Consider the following 18,072-nt stretch of genomic DNA (forward strand, 5'->3'; position numbering starts at 1 on the left):
TCTTCCATTTCACCCATTGTCAAAGGCTACAAGCCCCACGGTGAGCTGACCTCGTCTCTTAATTCTTTGAATTGCATGTCTTTGAGTTGGCAGCCCAACTGCTTACCACTAGGCGACCAGAGCTCCCTGTAAGGAGTTTACTTGTTTGTAAAAGGCCCTACCCTGAGAGGTTGTATCTTCTTAGATCAGGAGGCTTGAAGTCCAAACCAAAGGAGAAGGTTGGTTCCTTTTGGGTGTTCTGTTCCATGCTTCTCTGTTAGCTTCTGGTAGCTCTGGGAAGTCCTTGGCCTTCCTGGGGGGCAGCTGTACCTGCCTCCTTTATTTTGTCTAATGCTCTCTCTGTGCCCAATGTCACTCAGATTGAACTAGACCCATTATACTCCATCCTGATCTCATGTCAACAAATGACATCCTCAAGTCCACACACCAACCAGTTTCATCAGTTCAGATTCCATCTGAATTCAGACTGACCCCTCAGGTTTCCAGGGTTGCCCAGGAGCAGACTGTCAGATCTTTCTCACATAGAGCAGCTGGTAAGCGGCTATTGCTCGATTGCTTTGCCACCAGGGCTTCTTATACCTCTGAAGACCCTTTGTCCAAACAAAGTCACACACACACACACACACACACACGTGTGGAATGGATTGCAGCGTAGCTTCTGGATGGAGACCATCCAGGCGTTATTAGATACAGAGCTCCCCATCATCATGGATGGAGCTACTCCAAGTCGACTCCACATCCTTAAGGACAACAGAACAGAAGCCTCTGCTTCATCTAACCTTGTGCCTTTCTCCAGCAATCATGATCTGTAAGGTTTCCACTTGATGAATTTTTAGAGGGTAGTTCATCAGGCCTTTATTCCTAGTCTTAGTGGAAACCCTATTGAAATCTGTTCACCATTAAGTGACTCTGCCCTATTTCACATGTTGTCCATACAACACCCAAGCCACCAGGTGTGACAAAGTAGCAGACAGAGCGTGCTGGGGACCATTGTTTGAGGTGTTCAAACAGAGGCTGGAAACCTAGAGCAGGAACGTCACCAATCTGTTAGCACAAATAGTCTTTTTTTTTTTTAATTTTAATGAAAGTTTACAGAGACCTTGGCTTTCCATTCTTTCATTGTTGCACACTTTCCTCCCTGCCCACCCCTCCCCCCTTGCTTTTCTCTTTGAAAAGTAAAAGAAAAATTATTTCATTGTTATACACTCTCCACCCCCCACCCACTTCCCGCAGTCCACTCCACTATGCAGCTTCCATTCTGGACTCTTGTCATAACAATAATGCTTAATAATTCCTCCTAAACAGTTTTCTCCCTCATCTGTTTTAATGCAGTATACATTATCTATGCCCTCTTTTCTTAGTTTTCCCCCAACCCCAATGTCAGTCCCTCTTTACAACAGTGGCACTATCCTTTTTGTGACTGAGATATTTCACTCAACATAATGTCCTCCAGGATCACCCATTTTGTATATTATTTCATGAGTTCCTTGTTTTTCAATGCAGCATAGTATTCCATTGTGTGAATATACCACAGCTTCTCTATCCATTCATTTGTTGATGGGCACTTGGGTTGTTTCCAACTCTTTGCTATTGTGAACAAAGCCACAATAAACATGGGTGTGCATATTTCTGTTTGGGTGGCAGTTCTGGTTTCTTTAGGGTATATTCCCAGTAGTGGAATTGCTGGGTTAAGTAGTATTTCTATTTGCAACTTTTTGAGAAAGTGCCATACTACTTTCCACAGTGATTGCACCATTTTACACTCCCACCTACAGTGAATAAAGGTTCCAGTTTCTCCACAACCTCACCAGCATCTGTTGTTTGCTGGGTCCCACTTTTTTTAACGCACTGACTCAGATCTCCTCTTGCCCCTCTGTCCTCACCAGGTGGCCGTGATGCAAGTGGAGCTGACTGCCCTACAGCCCCAACTCATTCAGACCTCCGAGGAGACTGCCAGCATGATGGTGAAGATTGAAATGGAGACCAAAGAAGCTGATGCCAAGAAACTTCTGGTGCAGGCAGATGAAGAAGAAGCCAACAAGGCGGCCGCCATTTCTCAAGCAATCAAGGTATGAAGAGCTGAGGAGAAAGAGAAGGATCTAGCATTTTCTGGGCTAGTCCGTTATCTCACTAGAACCTAATGCAGCCCCAGATGATGTCTATGGTCATGCCCATCTCACGGATAGCAAGAGTGAGGCTCTTAAGTGTAGGTGGCTTTTTCAATGCCAGATAGCTAGTAAGTGATGAAGGAAGTCATTCTGACACCTGGCTCTATCCAGGAAGCATTACTGTTTTCCAGTATTTTCCATTTTACTCAAGCCCCACGGTGAACTGACCTTGTCTCTTGATTCTTCAACCCGCAACTCCCCACACTGACCTCTTTCCTATTCCTGCCTATTCTTCAAATAACCTCTGAGCAACCCCAGGACCTTTGCACTGGTCATTTATTCGGCTCAGAATGCTCTTCTTCCAGATATCCACGTGACTGTCTCTTCACTGCCACCAGGATTTTGCTCAAATATACCTGGGAGGATGGAGATGTAGAAGAAATGTGTTTCAGATAGGGGAGCTCTGGTGGCCTGGTGGCAAGGACCTGCAACTACAATCCCAGAGGCGCACGGTTCGAATCCACCAGATGCTCTGCCGGGGAAGGAGGGACAATTTCCTCATATACCAGTCAGATCTGATTTGACGGTACACTCACACACACACACACACACAAAAAAAAAAGAAAGAAAGAAAGAAGTTTCAGATGACTAGATATTGAAACTAAAGGACTTAAAAGTAATTTTTTTAAAACTCAAAGAAGATATAGTCTTGAGCAGACCTTAATGTTCAGAGAGTAGAAGAAAAACATAGATGTGAGGTATATTCTTCTAAGTGCTTTTGAGTACACATATTCCATATGAAGCTTGCAACTTCTTCAAGGTTTAGGAATATCTGAGAGGTTGGTGGGGAAATGATTTCTCAGAAGCATGCAGCCCAGGGAATCCTTTGAGGAGGAGAAGTGAGAGTTCATCTCACATCCTTTGAGCATGCGTTCAGGAATGGCCAGCTCTTCATAGCTTTGATTCCTTGGAGGACTGCTCGACATGCTTGGAAAAGCAGAGGGTCACTGAAGGAGAGGAAGACCCTCAAGCAAATGGCCAGGCAGGTCGACTGCAGCAGTGAGCTTGGGCAAAGTGGAGAGCCTGTGATGATGGTGTAGGATTAGGCACATTCTGGTCTGTTGTACATGAGGTCACAGTGAGTCAGTGTTGATTCAGTCCCATTTAACAATAACAATGGGGTCACCCCCTGCTTGATGGGGTTAGAATCCAAGACTCATGATGCTTAATTAAGGTTCTTATCCTTATATCTTGACTTAGCTGCTAGGAAAAAAAAATATGTTCTTGGTTTGCAGGTAGTAAACTGTTCTTCAAACTAAGGTCTTAAAGAGGTAGCCTGTGTGTGATTTCTGTGTTCCATGCATCATGGAGTATTTTCCTGCAGGGGACAGGCCTTCAAGACTGACTTTTCTCCAGTCAGACCTGAGGCCTGGCCTCTCCTCCAATCCCTGATCTCAGAGACCTTGGATAGGTGGATACCTTGCCTGTCAGACAGTTGTTTGTCCACAGTCCTGGTGGCTGGGCAAATCAAATCCCTAATAGACCAGTAATAATCTAGCAAGCCAGTTGGTTGGTTTGTTCATTTTTCTTGTTGTATACTTTGAGTTGGATCTGAATGGCACAGGAGGAGATTACCCCTTGAACGGGCACTGGGATTGCAGCACAGCCTCTTGCCAATAGGCCACCAGCACTCCCTAGCAGGAGATTTGTGACAGTAACAGCTTCTAGTCAGCACCAAGTCTCATGTATTCTGTCATGTACAAAATACTGAGGAGCAGCTGCTGTGGGTGGGTGCTTTTCTAGGCAGTAGATAATTGAGATCAAAGAAAAAAGATTGCCCTTCTTCCCTCAGGGAGAAATACTCTATTCCGCTTAATTTACACTCCTTTTTATTACCCTACTAGCAATTGGTACCACAAGACAAGTGGTATAATTTTTAGTTTATAGGTTGTTGTTGTTGTACCACAGATTGAGAACTGACCCATAACTGACCCGCCGGCGGGTTTTCAGAGGCTGTTAATCACACCAGAGGAGATTGGCCATCCTCTCCTGAGGAGCAGCTGGTGGCCTTGAACCACATGCCTTTGGGATTGCAGCTCAGCTTCTTGACATTAGACCACCAGAGCTCAAGAACTTAAATAACTTGCCCAAGTTCACCCAGCTACTAAGTGACTGGGTCAGGATTCATTCCCAAAGCTCTATATTCCTACAACCCTTGCATTTGACCTTCATTCTGAAAAGTTGCAAGTGGCAGCTAGGGAGCTCTTGTAAAATATGGCACACACCAGCGAAGCATTCAAGTAGAAAAATATGAATATGGTACTCTTCCTTGGTGTTGGTGTTGTGTACCGTTGAGTCAGAACTGACCCATAGCTGGCCCTCCGGTGGGTTTTCAGAGGCAATTAATCGCACGGGAGATTTCCCATCTTTCTCCTGCTGAGCTGCTGGAGACCTCGAACCGTGTTCCTTTGGAATTACAGCACAGCTTCTTGCCACTAGGCCACCAGAGCTTTCCTTAGTGTTGTTGTTGTGTTGTTAAGTGCCGTCAAGTCTCAGGCGACTCATAGCGACCCTATGAAGGAGAGTCCTCAACGCTTGGGTGTCTCTCATCCTCTCTCCAGGTTCATAGGGTTTCCAGAGGCAAGCTATTATGGAAGTGGATTCCACTCCTCCTTCCAAGCTTGTTTTAATCGGGGAGCTCCACCCCACTCTCAAGCACAAAATCAAAACTCTGGCAGCCTTGAGCTTGCCATCAAATTCTTGATTTGCACTACTGGTGGTTTTGATTAGATACTGCCCTCTGTGTATGCTCCATTTTACTAAAGACCCACCAACCTACTTCTATGATCTGAGCAGCCTCCTTGGGTCCCCAGTGGTACGTGAATTTGTGTACTTTCATGCTTTTGTAAGTATTGGCAAGCCTTAGGAAAGATGAGGAACTCCACTCATACTGCCTCTGAAAACCCGCTGGAGGGTCAGCTCTGAGTCGGTCCCACGTCGATGGTACCTAACAACAGCAGGAGAAATGACATCAATTTAAAGATGAAGGTGTGCCTGACTGAAGGTCTTTCAGTTGTTTCCTATGCATTTGGAAGTTGAACTATTCATAAACAAAGAAGAATAAACGGCTTTGATTTAGAGTATTGACAAAGAATATTGAATATACCATGAAAGGCCAAAGATTCGTCCTGAAGAAAGTGCAACCAGATTACACTTTAGAGGCACTGAGGGTGAAACATCGTCTCACACGCTTTGGACATGTCAGAAGGGGCCCCCAGCTCCTACTCACTCATTGCCATCAAGTGGAAACTGGCCTTCCCTAACCTTCCAGCTGGGTTTCAGAGGCTGTAAGTCTCCTGGGAGGAGATTGCCTATCCTTCTTCCACAGACTATAGCTGGTGGATCCACACTGCGTGCCTTTGGGTTGGCAGCCAATCTTCTGATGTCTTTGGGAAAAGACATCATGCTGGGAAAGGTGTATGGTCAGCTAAAAAGAGGAAGACCTTCAACAAGATGGGATGATGTTGCAAACCGGATGGAAAAAGAAAGCGGGGACACGAGGAAATGAGCTCAGAGAAAGAGGGAAGGCTGAGGCAGAGTCCTCTCCCAGCATGGCACTGTGAACAGGCCCCTTTCTTAGTCTCCCTTTGGTTTTTATTTCGTTTCAGCCAATCATCCTCAAAAAGGTTCAATCTCCAGAGACTATATTTTCCCTTTTACTCAAGTGTTGCCAACATAACAATGGGTAAACTTAATCTTTAAACTAAGACCAAAGCTCAGACACGGCGTCCCCTCGGGTGGGAGGCTGGGCGGAATTCTCTGTTTGCAGAGGGTGCTCAGTCCTGTCTGGACTCTGATCTCAGCTGTGGCCCGGCTGTCAGTATGCCGGGGAATCCACAGGATGATACAGTGACGAGCACAGTGGGCCTGAGCCTGGTGGAGATGAGGAGGAGGAAGGAGGCAGGACAGGGCGGTGTTCTGATCTCTTGTTCATTGGGTGACTCTGAGTCACGGTGAACTTGACAGCAAGACAAGAAGAGAAAAGCATATAAAGTTTGTAGCATGTGCTCAGCCACAGCCAGGATGTAACAGTACATGTAGGCTACTGTCAGGTGTTCTGTGCCCTGTGCCCAAAGGACTTGCCTGTTTGGTAAAGGCCAGTCTCTCACCATGGGGAGGACAGGAGGAAACAAGGAGGCCGCACTGAGTATTCCATTCTGCACTGTTGGAGGAGGAGTGAGAGAGGAGGGTGGAGAGAAGGTTTGACGAGATGACCCAGGACTGCCCGCCTCACCACTCCCACAATAAACTGCCACGTTGGGTTTCGGTGCAGAGGGTGAGGTTGGATGCTGCCGCACCATCCCACATCATGGGAGGGACGTTGTATAGGTGTATCCTGGGATTCCAGGAGTCTGTAAGTTGCACAGAGGAGATTGCCCATCTTTCTTCCATGGAGCTACTACTGGTGGATGCAGTCTTCCAAAGAGGCACCAGCTCCCTACAGATTTGGCCACCAGAATATCCCCAGTAGAGTTAACCAGTTATATGCCAGAATCACCTTCAGAGATTTAAAAAAAAAAAAAAAATCAAAATCTGTGGGTGTGGGTGCCTGACCAGGAAAAATGTTCTAGATGCACTTCGATGCTTCTGATGTATTGCATGCTTCCAGTCACGGCTGTAGAATAATGTCACAACTTTTTTTATTATTAATTTTAATGAAAGGTTACAGAGACTTAGGCTTTCCGGTCATTCATTGTTGCACTTTTCTCCCTGCCCACCCCCATCCCCTCAATTCACTCTTCTCCTTGAAAAGTAGAGAAAAACTCTTTCATTGTTATACAGTCCCTTCCCCCAAGTCCACTCCTCTGTGCAGCCCTCATTCTGGACTCCCGTCATGACAATAATACCCAATCAAATATCCCTTTTAAACAGTTCTCTCCCTCATCTGTTTCAATGCAATATACATCATTCCTCCCCTCCTTCTCTGTCTTCCCTCAACCCTGTTGTCAGTCCTGTTTTACAAGAGTGGCACTATGCAATATTTTTGAGTCACTCAACAGCCAAGTTTGTCCCAAGACCAAGGTACCATCCCGCCCTGCCCCCTCCCCAGGAAGCAGCCTCTGGGAGGTGTGAAGCTCGCTGGGCCACTGGTCGCCAGGCAGGTTGTAAAGACGGGATGGGAGGGACTATTGATGACACCGCACCATGGGCCCTCAGGACCATTGCCCTTTTCTGAGCATCCACGCTCTGGCTAAGCCAATGTCTCTGGTCTCTTCTTCCACCACAATTTCTAGAGCTGACTTGAGAAACAGGGAGGACCCGTTTGAGGAGTTTTTCCTCGTGTCTGGCACTTTACTCTGATGGATATCCTAGGGGCCACCTAGCATGGCTCATTTAGGGGGTCAGAGAGGAACAGGTTTTGTTTTATTATAGAACCAAATAGAGCTATAAATATATTTGAAAATCACAAAGCATAAGCTACAACGTCCGTGATGTTCACCAGACTTACCACTGTGGCGTTGGGTCACACTCAGCACCCGGAGTAGAACAGCCTCATAGTTGCCAAAGCTGGAAGCAGCCTGTCTTACTTACCTTTTCTCATGGAACCGCTGGTGGGTTAGAACTGCCAACCTTTCAGTCAGTAACTGAGTCTTCCCCCATGTCTCAACTCAGAGTGACCCCATGCTAGACTTCCCCATGTAAGGTGGCGGGGTAAATTCGTTCTTCATTCAAACATTTGTACACATTTTGTTTTCTGGTGTTAATCACAATGCCCACAAGACAACTGCACTCTTCCTGCTTCCTCCCTATGGTGCCCATTTCATTAATCCTTCCTTCCCTCTGTGCCTTATTATTCCTGGGTCTTTTAATCTTTCATGGGTGACCATTCTAAGGCATGAGTACCTCGCTGTTGCTGCTTCATTCTGTTTCATGTCTTACGGATATTCTAACTCATTGTTGAATTAACTCTAACTCGTTGCTGTGGAGTCAGAACTGATGCATAGCTGACCCTCCAGTGGTTTTTCCAGAAGCTGCAAATCACATGAGAGGAGATTGCCCATTTTTCTCTTGAGGAGTGCCTGGTGGATCCAAACTGCCTGCTTTTGGGGTTGGTAGTGCAGTTCCTTACCCATTTGGGCACCAGAGACATAATAGACATCATCCCTTTGCTCTGATTACCCTGCTCTGATTCTATATCCAGCTCTATTCTCCTCATTCTCCATCCTTACTCCACTTTGAAATGATACCTGGTGGTGCAGTGTTTAAGAGCTTGTTTGCTAACTGCAAGGTATCGGCTTGTACCCACCAGCTACTTCATAGGAAGGCAGTATGACAGCCTGCTTCTAGTATCGGTCTACTTGGTCCCGTGCAGGGAGCTCTGGGGGCCCTAGTGGCAAGAAGCTGCACTGCAGTTCCGAAGGCATGGAATTTTAGTCCACCAGCTGCTCTGTGGGAGAGGATGGGCAGTCTCCTCCCGTGTGATTAACTGCCTCTGACCACCAGAGGGTCAGCTATGGGTCAGTTCTGACTTGATGGTATACAACAACAGCTATCCTATTCCGTTTCCATGCATCAGAATCATTTACAGGACACTCAACATCCTTACCTTGAGCTCTACCCTGTCCCCAAGTCTCCCTCTATCCCTGTTTGCTGTCTACCTCATCTCTTGAGCCAAAATAAATTCCCAGGCCTGGCCTTAACTTGACCTTCTCCACTTCTTATGCCTAACTCTCCCCTACATTTGGCCCTACTGGACCCTCAGTCTGTTTTTCACTAAACGCTGCAGCCTCGCCCTTTATCCTTCATTCTGTCCCTGATCGGTAGGTTAGAAGTTGCTCACTGTGTGAGCAAATCTCTTTGAGGTTTGTTTTAAGACAAATTGTGACGGCTCAGCTGTCCAGGACATGCAAATGTGAAGCCCCTAACACTAACACCACTCTTGGCACCCTTCCTCTTGCTGCGGGAGGTGGAGGTAGCAATCTCAGGTCCAGTCCCTCGGAGGTCATCTCTGTGTTTGTGCTCACCCTGCATCTCTGTGCTGCCTGCAGACTGAATGTGAGGGGGACCTGGCCGAGGCAATGCCCGCACTAGAGGCTGCACTCGCAGCACTGGACACCCTGAATCCTGCACACATCACCCTGGTGAAGGCCATGCAGAACCCCCCGGGCCCTGTCAAGCTGGTCATGGAAAGCATTTGTGTCATGAAGGGGCTGCGGCCAGAGAGGAAGCCAGACCCTGGTGGTTCAGGTAAGCCCCACCAGCAGCAGCCTGACACAGGGGCTCTGGATCACTGTGCCTTGACGGGAAGGGGACCCTGCCAGGCGACGGCCGAGGACAGCACTGCGAAGTTTGAGAGGCATCGGGAAAGGTGCCACTATGTGCTTAGGGTCTTGGGGGCCTCGCTTGTGTTTCTTCTCCAGCCTCTCTCCTCGCCTTCATTTTGGGAGTTACAGTATCTGTGGGTGGAGCTGAGCTGAGTGAAAGCTCCTGTTTGCAAATCATCCTGAAAATGAAGGTCATGTGAAGCAGGTGCATAGAAAGCAGGCAGGGCATGTGGGAGAGACGGGGAGACAGGGAAATAGGAGGGCCAGTGACTCAGGGAGAGAACGAGACACGACAGAGACACCTGAACACATAGCCCACACACACCCCACATACCATACCACCACACATGCATACATACATACACACATATACACTTACCCTACCACCACACATATACACACACCCCACAGTCCACCTACCGCACCCTCAACACACCCACATCCATCATACACACATAACACACACACACACCACCCCACGTCCCTCACTGCCACATATGCATAGATGCATACATGCACTCACGTACACACATGTAAACACACATATACCACACTCCTCATACCTCCCACCTCACACACACATACATACATACACACCCCACATACCTCACCACAACATGTGCATATATGCAAAAATGTACCCACATATACACACTCACACTACAGTCCTCATACCTCACCACACACACACACACACACTCCACATACCCTGCCACCACACACATATGTACACATACCACACACATGCCCCACTCCACATATCCAACCAAGTATGAGTGAGACCAGGAGGAGAAAGGCAAAGACAAGGAAAACGAGACAGAGACAGAGAGAGACAGAGTCTCACAGAGCTAGTAAGAGTCAGAGACGCAAGAGAAAGAAACGTGTGTAGGGAGAGAGATGCGGAGGGAGAACCTGAGAGACCAAGACAGTAAAAGTGCGAAAGAATTAGAGGCAGAGAGACAGTCTTCTGCCCAGCAAAAGAACCCCGGTTGCTCCCCAACCCTGGCTCCTCCCCTGAAGGCCAGCATCTCACTCACTTCACTGTCCAGCACAGGAGAATGCTTAACACTCCGTCCACTAGCCTCCAGGATTTGAAAGAACGTCATTTGTCTGTGCCGCAGGCTTTGCTTCCCGTTTCCTCTCCACCTGAATGAGACCCATCATTGTTCGTTCAACAAATAATTCTTGGTTTACTGATGGTCAGATGCTGAATCTGATTCTAGTAAACAAGCCGGAGCTTACAGCTTTGAGGATGAGATAGACAGCAAAACAGAAATAGGAGTTGCCAATGGTGCTCCATGGAAAGAAAGGATACATGAAGTATTGTATTCTTTAAGCTACTGAGAGATTCCAGGACCAGGCAGGGGGAAGAGGTGCTGGCTAGCTCGTCTTTGTTCATCCTAACTTATTATCCTGGAAGCTGGGCACTAAGAGGAGGAATGTGGCATAAGAAATGGAGGAAGACTCATCCACAACCTGCATTATGCAGATGACACAACCCTGCTTGCTGAAACTGAAGAGGACCTGAAGCACTTGCTGCAGAAGGTCAAGGACTGCAGCCTAAAATATTGATTGAAGCTCAACATCAGGAAGAAAAAGATTCTTACCACTGGACCGATTGACAGCATTAGGATAGTGGTGAAGAGACTGAGATTGTTAACAGCTTCAGTTTGCTTGGCTCTGCAGTCAACATTCTTGGTATCAGCAGCCAGGAAATTAAAAGACAAATTGCACTGTGAATGTCTGCTGTCAGAGACCTCTACAAAGTATAGAAGAGCAAGGATGTCAGTCTGTAAACAACAGTGTGTCTGATACAGGCCGTAGTCTTTGCAATTACTTGCTATGTATCAGAAATCTGGGCAGTGACTAAGGATGATAGGAGGAGAATTGATGCCTTTGAACTGTGGTGTTGGAGAACAGTACTGAATGGACTGCTAAGAGAACAAACAGGTTCATCCTAGAGAGAGATCAGGCTGGTTCTTGGAGGCAACAATTCTGAAGCTTTATCCGATGTACTCTGGACATGTTGCAAGGAGGGACCAGTCTTTGGAGAGGGATGTCATGCTTGGGAGGATGGAGGGACAGCGCAGGAGAGGAAGACCCCGGATGAGATGGATTGATTCAGTGACTGGGCAATGAGGGTAGGTGTGTCAAAGACAGTAAGATTGGCACAGGACAGGGCAGAGTTTAGGGCTGTTGTCCATAGGGTCACTATGAGTTGTAAGTGACTTGACGGCACATAACAACAATGACATATTATACTTGAGCTGTTTCCGTAAAGGATTCTTTTGCAAAGGCTGCCTCCTAGCAGCTAAGAGATGATGCTGAGAGAGAGAGGAGGTGGAGGAGCACCCTTAGGAAATGACATAGAGGGAAAGCCTCTCTATGGAGGTTACTTAAAAATGAGAACTGAAATATGGCCAGGAGTCAACCAGAAACCATTTATAGCAGAGGAGAAGCCTCAGGGTAGAAAAACCCTTAGGATCAGATCACGGAAGAGTGAGAAGAAGGTGCTTTGTGGTAAGTCTGGAGAGAGGAAAGGATAAAGTCAGTGAGGTTGGCTGGACCTCCCAGGCCATGGCAAAGAGTTGGTGGTTGATTTTGGGGGGTTTTCCCCCTAGATAAAAGGAGTAACCCCTATAAGAGTTTTAAATCTCATTCAGAAGGTCTTAATAATGCCACCTGTTCCTTGCTTCTTGTACCCAACAGGGAAGATGATTGAAGATTACTGGGGGCCGTCAAGGAAGCTACTCGGAGATCTGAAGTTTCTAGAAAGCCTGAAAACCTACGATAAAGACAACATCCCCCCAGCCATCATGAAGAGGATCCGGGAACGGTTCATCGATCACCCCGACTTCCAGCCAGCGGTCATCAAAAACGTGTCATCGGCCTGTGAAGGGCTGTGCAAGTGGGTGAGGGCCATGGAGGTGTACGACCGGGTGGCCAAGGTAGTGGCTCCGAAGCGGGAGCGGCTGAAGGAGGCCGAGGAGAAGCTGGACGTGCAGATGCAGAAGCTGAACCTGAAGCGGGCAGAGCTGAAGCTGGTGGAGGACCGCCTGCAGGCCCTGAATGACAGCTTCCAGGAGATGAACACCAAGAAGAACACGCTGGAGGAGAACATTGAGCTCTGCTCCCAGAAGCTGATCCGGGCAGAGAAGCTCATCAGTGGCCTCGGGGGTGAGAAGGACAGGTGGACAGAAGCGGCCCGGCAGTTGGGGATCCGCTATGTTAACCTGACGGGAGATGTGTTGGTGTCCTCGGCCACCGTGGCTTACCTGGGCGCCTTCACCGTGGACTATCGGACAGAGTGCCAGAAGCAGTGGCTGGAGTGTTGTAAAGAGAAGGCCATTCCTGGCTCCAGTGACTTCAGTCTCAGCAACACGCTCGGGGACCCCGTCAAGATCCGTGCCTGGCAGATTGCGGGCCTCCCCATCGACTCCTTCTCCATCGACAACGGCATCATCGTGTCCAATTCCCGGCGCTGGGCCTTAATGATCGACCCTCAGGGGCAGGCCAATAAATGGATCAAGAACATGGAGAAGGCCAATAAGCTAGCCGTCATCAAGTTCTCGGACCCCACCTACGTGAGGACGTTGGAGAACGCCCTGCAGTTTGGCACTCCTGTCTTGCTGGAGAATGTTGGGGAAGAGCTCGATGCCTCGATCGAACCCATCTTGCTCAAGTCCACGTTCAAGCAACAAGGGGTTGAGTACATGAGGCTGGGTGAGAACATCATTGAATACTCCAGGGACTTTAAGTTCTACATCACGACCCGCTTGAGGAACCCGCACTACCTCCCTGAGGTGGCCGTCAAAGTCTGTCTCCTGAACTTCATGATCACCCCGTTGGGCCTCCAGGACCAGCTCCTCGCCATCGTGGCTGCCAAGGAGAAGCCCGAGCTGGAGGACCAGAAGAACAAGCTGATCGTGGAAAGCGCCCAGAACAAGCAGCAGCTCAAGGAGATCGAAGATAAGATCTTGGAGGTCCTCTCCCTGTCCAAGGGCAACATCCTGGAGGACGAGACGGCCATCCAAATCTTGTCTTCCTCCAAGGTGCTGTCCGAAGAAATCTCCAAAAAGCAAGAGATCGCTTCGGTGACAGAGATGCAGATCGATGAGACCCGGATGGGCTACAAGCCGGTGGCCGTGCACTCAGCCACTATCTTCTTTTGCATCTCGGACCTGGCCCACATCGAGCCCATGTACCAGTACTCGCTGGCCTGGTTCATCAACCTGTACGTGCAGTCGCTGGCATCAAGCAGGAAGAGCGAGGACCTGGACACGCGCATCGACTCCATCATCGAGCACTTCACCCTCAGTGTCTACAGCAACATCTGCCGCTCCCTGTTCGAGAAGGACAAACTGCTGTTCTCCCTGCTCCTGACCGTGGGCATCCTGAAGGAGAAACAGCAGATTGACGAGGATGTCTGGCACTTCCTCCTCACCGGGGGTGTGGCCCTGGACAACCCCTACCCCAACCCGGACCCCGAGTGGCTGTCGGAGAAGGCCTGGTCCGAAATCGTGCGTGCCTCCACGCTACCCGGCCTGAAAGACCTGATGGAAGATTTCCAAAATAATACTAACCATTGGAAGCCAATCTATGACTCGGCCTGGCCCCACGAGCGGCCCTTTCCTGGCCAGTGGAAGTTTCTGGAAGGACTGGAGAGGCTGGCCATCCTCCGGTGTCTGCGGCCAGACAAGATTGTCCCAGCGGTTCAGAACTTCATCTCGGAGCACATGGGGAAGATGTACATCGAGCCTCCAACGTTTGATCTCCAGGGTTCCTACAACGATTCCAGTTGTTGTGCACCATTGATCTTCGTGCTGTCTCCGGGTGCAGACCCGATGGCAGGTAAGGGAGGAATGTTACACTAGGACAGAGGCAGAAAGCTCTGAGTGGTTGGATGACAGGTTCATCTCAGACATCAGGGACCCCAGACTTAGATGAGGTCTCAGTGGCTTAGACAACCAAGCTTTGACAAGTTACAGGACTGTGGGCGGTCTGAAGATGTCTTCTAACTGCTGCTCAACTCCAGCACATGGTTTCCATGGTCCTGTGAGCTCATGAAGGCCAGGTCATCTCATTTTTCCAGAGAGACCAGAAATTCCCCAGTTTTAAGTCTTGACCACACATTGAGCTTTCTTAACTATCTTGTGAGGTCCATGACAGGCTCCTCTGGTTTGCTGGCTGCCAGTGGATCCCTTTTTGTCTGAAATTAATTTCTCTCACTGTTGCTTCTCTCATAAGGAACTCTGGTGGCTTAGTGGTAAGAAGTTGCACTGGCAACCCAAAAGCATGTGGTTCAAATCTGCCAGTTTCTCCACGGGAAAAAAATGGTCAGTCTCCTCCTGTGTGATTTACTGCCTTTGAAAACCCGCTGGAGGGTCAGCTATGAGTCAGTTTAGACTCAGCAGCTCATAACATAGCAACAACATTGCTTCTTTCAATGGGATATTTACCTTTGTTTTTTACTTTTTTCGTTTGTTTCTTGTTTGGGTGTTATTTTCTTTTCCTTTTTAAAAAATGCTTAACATTAAAGAATTCTAATAATGAAAAAAAAACCTCAAATGCATTGTGGCCAAGTCAGAATTGACTTGTTTGTAACTGGCCAGTTTTTTTGAGTCTGTAAATCACAAGACAGGAGGTTGCCCGTCTCTCCCCCATGCAGCCTCTGAGGGACACAAACCATCAGAGAGGCCAAGCCCCTTGGGTCAGCAGCACTGCACCCCCACACACACTATGTCACCAGAGCTCTCTATATTATAAAATTACTGATCTGTTTAAAATCTTACTCTAAACACCTAAGGAGCATATGTTTCATACAGAATGTGATTTGAGAAAATATAATCAGCTATATAACAATTTCTTTTAATTCAACCAATCTTCATTTCCTCATTTGAAATACATTTATAATTTTCTTATCTTCTGAATAAAGAATGATTTTTAATATAAAAATATGTTTAATATAAAGAAATACTTAATGCTGTATGTCATTTAAAAAAATAAACACACCAATGCTGAAAGTTCTAGGACAGAGCTTTGCTCTGACTGTAATGCAAACAGGATGAGCAGAATAAGCTTATTAGCTTTCAGAGTATTTCATTGGCATCCTTGCAAACCCCAAAGCAATCTAATAAAATTTTTTGTATAGTGTTTTGAGTGAATGGATTTTTAATGTATTTGATGTGGTGTTTTATTCATAGACAGTCATCATACTTTCAGTGTTCAGATTATTTGTCATTATTTGTCTGGGGGGGGGGGTCCCTTCATGTCTGTGTCCTGTGCACATAATCCCAGTTGTTTGTGAAGCTTCCTTGCTTTGTGAAAGGAGTCCTGGTAGTTTAGCCTGTAGCGAGTCATACTGATAATCCAAAGGCTTCACTTCTCTGGAGTCTCAGGTCTACCAGCGGCTCCTCCTCAGGATAACTAGACAGTCTCCTCCCCTGTGAGAAAAACCTCCTGGAGGCTCAACTATAGGACAGGTCCAGCTCAACAGCACTCAGTTTGAGGGTTTTGAATTTCCCTTTTTTTTTTTAATTTATTTTTTTTAATTTCCCTTTCTAATGCTGATGTGTACCATCAAGTTAGAACCAACTCATAACTGACCCTCCAGCATGTTTTCCACTCAAGAGGAGATTGCCTCTCTTGCTTCTGCAGAGCAGTTGGTGGATTTGAACCACTAACTCCTATATTCCAGGCCCATCTTGTACGTTTTCTGTACTAGACCTGGATGCGTCTGCATGGCATTTGGAAACCAGAGTCTGAGTGTGAGAAGTTCCCATTGCCTTTAAGCCTTATTATCCACTGGCTCTCTCTCCTTGACTGTGTTTAAGCTGCTCTTTTTAAAAACTTAAAAAAAATTTTTTATTACTTTTGTGTGTTTGTATCGTCAAATTGAATCTGACTGGTACAGGACGAAATTGTCTCTCCTTCTCCAGCAGAGCATCTGGTGGATTTGATAAACCGCTCACCTCTGGGATTGTAGTGCTGCTTCTTGCCACTAGGCCACCAGAGCTTGCCTAAGCTGTTCTTTAATCAACACTTTGCATTTTTATGTTCAGTCACTCTGCTTTCCATTTTTGGTTTTACATTCTCATTCAAAATACATACTCTTTTATTTTTGTTTCCATATAATGTACAACAGCTCTGAAGCCTGCCCTGTCCTGAGCCTGTCTCACTTACTCTGACACACCCACTCCCATTGCCCCGGTTACGTCATCAATCCATCTCCTTTGGGATCTTCCTCTTCTGTGCTATCCCTCCACCCTTCCAAGCATAATGTCCTTCTCCAAAGACTAGTCCCTCCTGGCCACATGCCCACAATATGTGAGATGGAACTTCAAAATCCAAGTCTCCAAGGAGAAACTTGTTTCACCGTCTCCAAGACAGACCTATTTGTTTTCTTGACGGTCCATGATATGTTGAAGACTCTTCCCCAGCACAACTCAAAGGCATTGATTTTTCTTCTGTCATCCTTAGTAATTGTCCAGCTCTCTGAGGCATAGCAAGCAATTGCAAAGACATGGCCTGGCTCAGGAGCACCTTAGTCTCTAGACCGATGTTGTTGCTTCTCAGTATTCTGGAAAACTCCCTGTCAGCAGATTTTCTCAGTGCAGTTTGTCTTTAGATTTCCTGACTGCTGGTGCCAAGAGTGTTGATTGTGGAGCCGAGCAAGCTGTAATTGTTAACAACCTCAAAATTCTGGGATGTTTTGTGTTTCTTCTTTAAACATTTTAGCTGAATTTCCTTTATGTTCTCTTTAAAAAGCTATATATAAAGCTTGGGGGTTCTGTATTTAGTGCTCCTGATTGGGTTTTGTGTTTACTATGCCTTATAGTGATAAATACTCTCAGGTATTTTATAATTTTTTTTGTTTACAAGTTCACCATAAGCAAGCTTGAGTTGTTTTGTGGGCTTCTCTCTGGTGGCCTAGTGGTAAGGAGATGCACTATCAACCTAAAGACTCTTGGTTCAATACCACCCAATGTTCTTTTGAGAAAGATGGACAGTCTCCTCCCATGCAGTTTGTAGCCTTTGAAAAACCTGTTGACTGGCGAGCTCTTGTGGTCTAGTGGCAAGAAGATGTACTGCAGTCCCAGAAGTGCACGGTTCAAATCCACTAGATGCTCTGCTGGAAAAGGAGGAACAATCTCCTCCTATACCAGTCAGATCTGATTTGACGGTACACAAGCACACAAAATAATAAAATAAAAGAAAAAGAAAAACCTGTTGGAGGGTCAGCTATGAGTTGCTTCCAACTTGACACCAATTAGTTGTTTGTCACATACTTCAGATTTTAGTGAAGTCCCAGCAGGACACCTTTGTATGAATAAATAAAAGTGTCCACAGAGGTTCATTATACTAGATCAATTTTATGGGAAATGTTTAACTCAGACTCCCACAGGTCACACCCCTCTTGTTTGTATTGGATAGGCCTTCTATTTTGGGTTTTTGCCAAAGGGCTGATACTGTTTTTTTACTGTTTTCACTCGGTCAATGATAAGCTCCCAAGATGCCTCCCAGAGTTTGTAGCCTGAATTTAAAGTCTTCTTAACATGAAGTCACAATCCTTTTAGACTTAGAACTTTATGCAAAAGCCTCAGTTCCCACACCCATATTTATCATAATAGCGAAGAGAT

General features: G+C 46.9%; 1 protein-coding gene across 1 annotated transcript in view; it reads left to right on the forward strand.

Moving 5' to 3' along the window:
* The window catches only part of DNAH3 (dynein, axonemal, heavy chain 3), a 230,099-nt gene that overhangs the window by 186,587 nt on the left and 25,440 nt on the right, over positions 1-18,072 (forward strand). Inside the window, exons 50-52 of the mRNA XM_006892705.1 lie at positions 1,887-2,069; positions 9,158-9,356; positions 12,143-14,284. Coding sequence (XP_006892767.1) covers positions 1,887-2,069; positions 9,158-9,356; positions 12,143-14,284 — 2,524 coding nt within the window. The remainder of the gene's footprint in view (positions 1-1,886; positions 2,070-9,157; positions 9,357-12,142; positions 14,285-18,072) is intronic.

The sequence above is a fragment of the Elephantulus edwardii genome, unplaced genomic scaffold (assembly GCF_000299155.1).
Source record: "Elephantulus edwardii isolate Elephantulus edwardi_28Jun2011 unplaced genomic scaffold, EleEdw1.0 scaffold00117, whole genome shotgun sequence".
Lineage (NCBI taxonomy): Eukaryota > Metazoa > Chordata > Mammalia > Macroscelidea > Macroscelididae > Elephantulus > Elephantulus edwardii.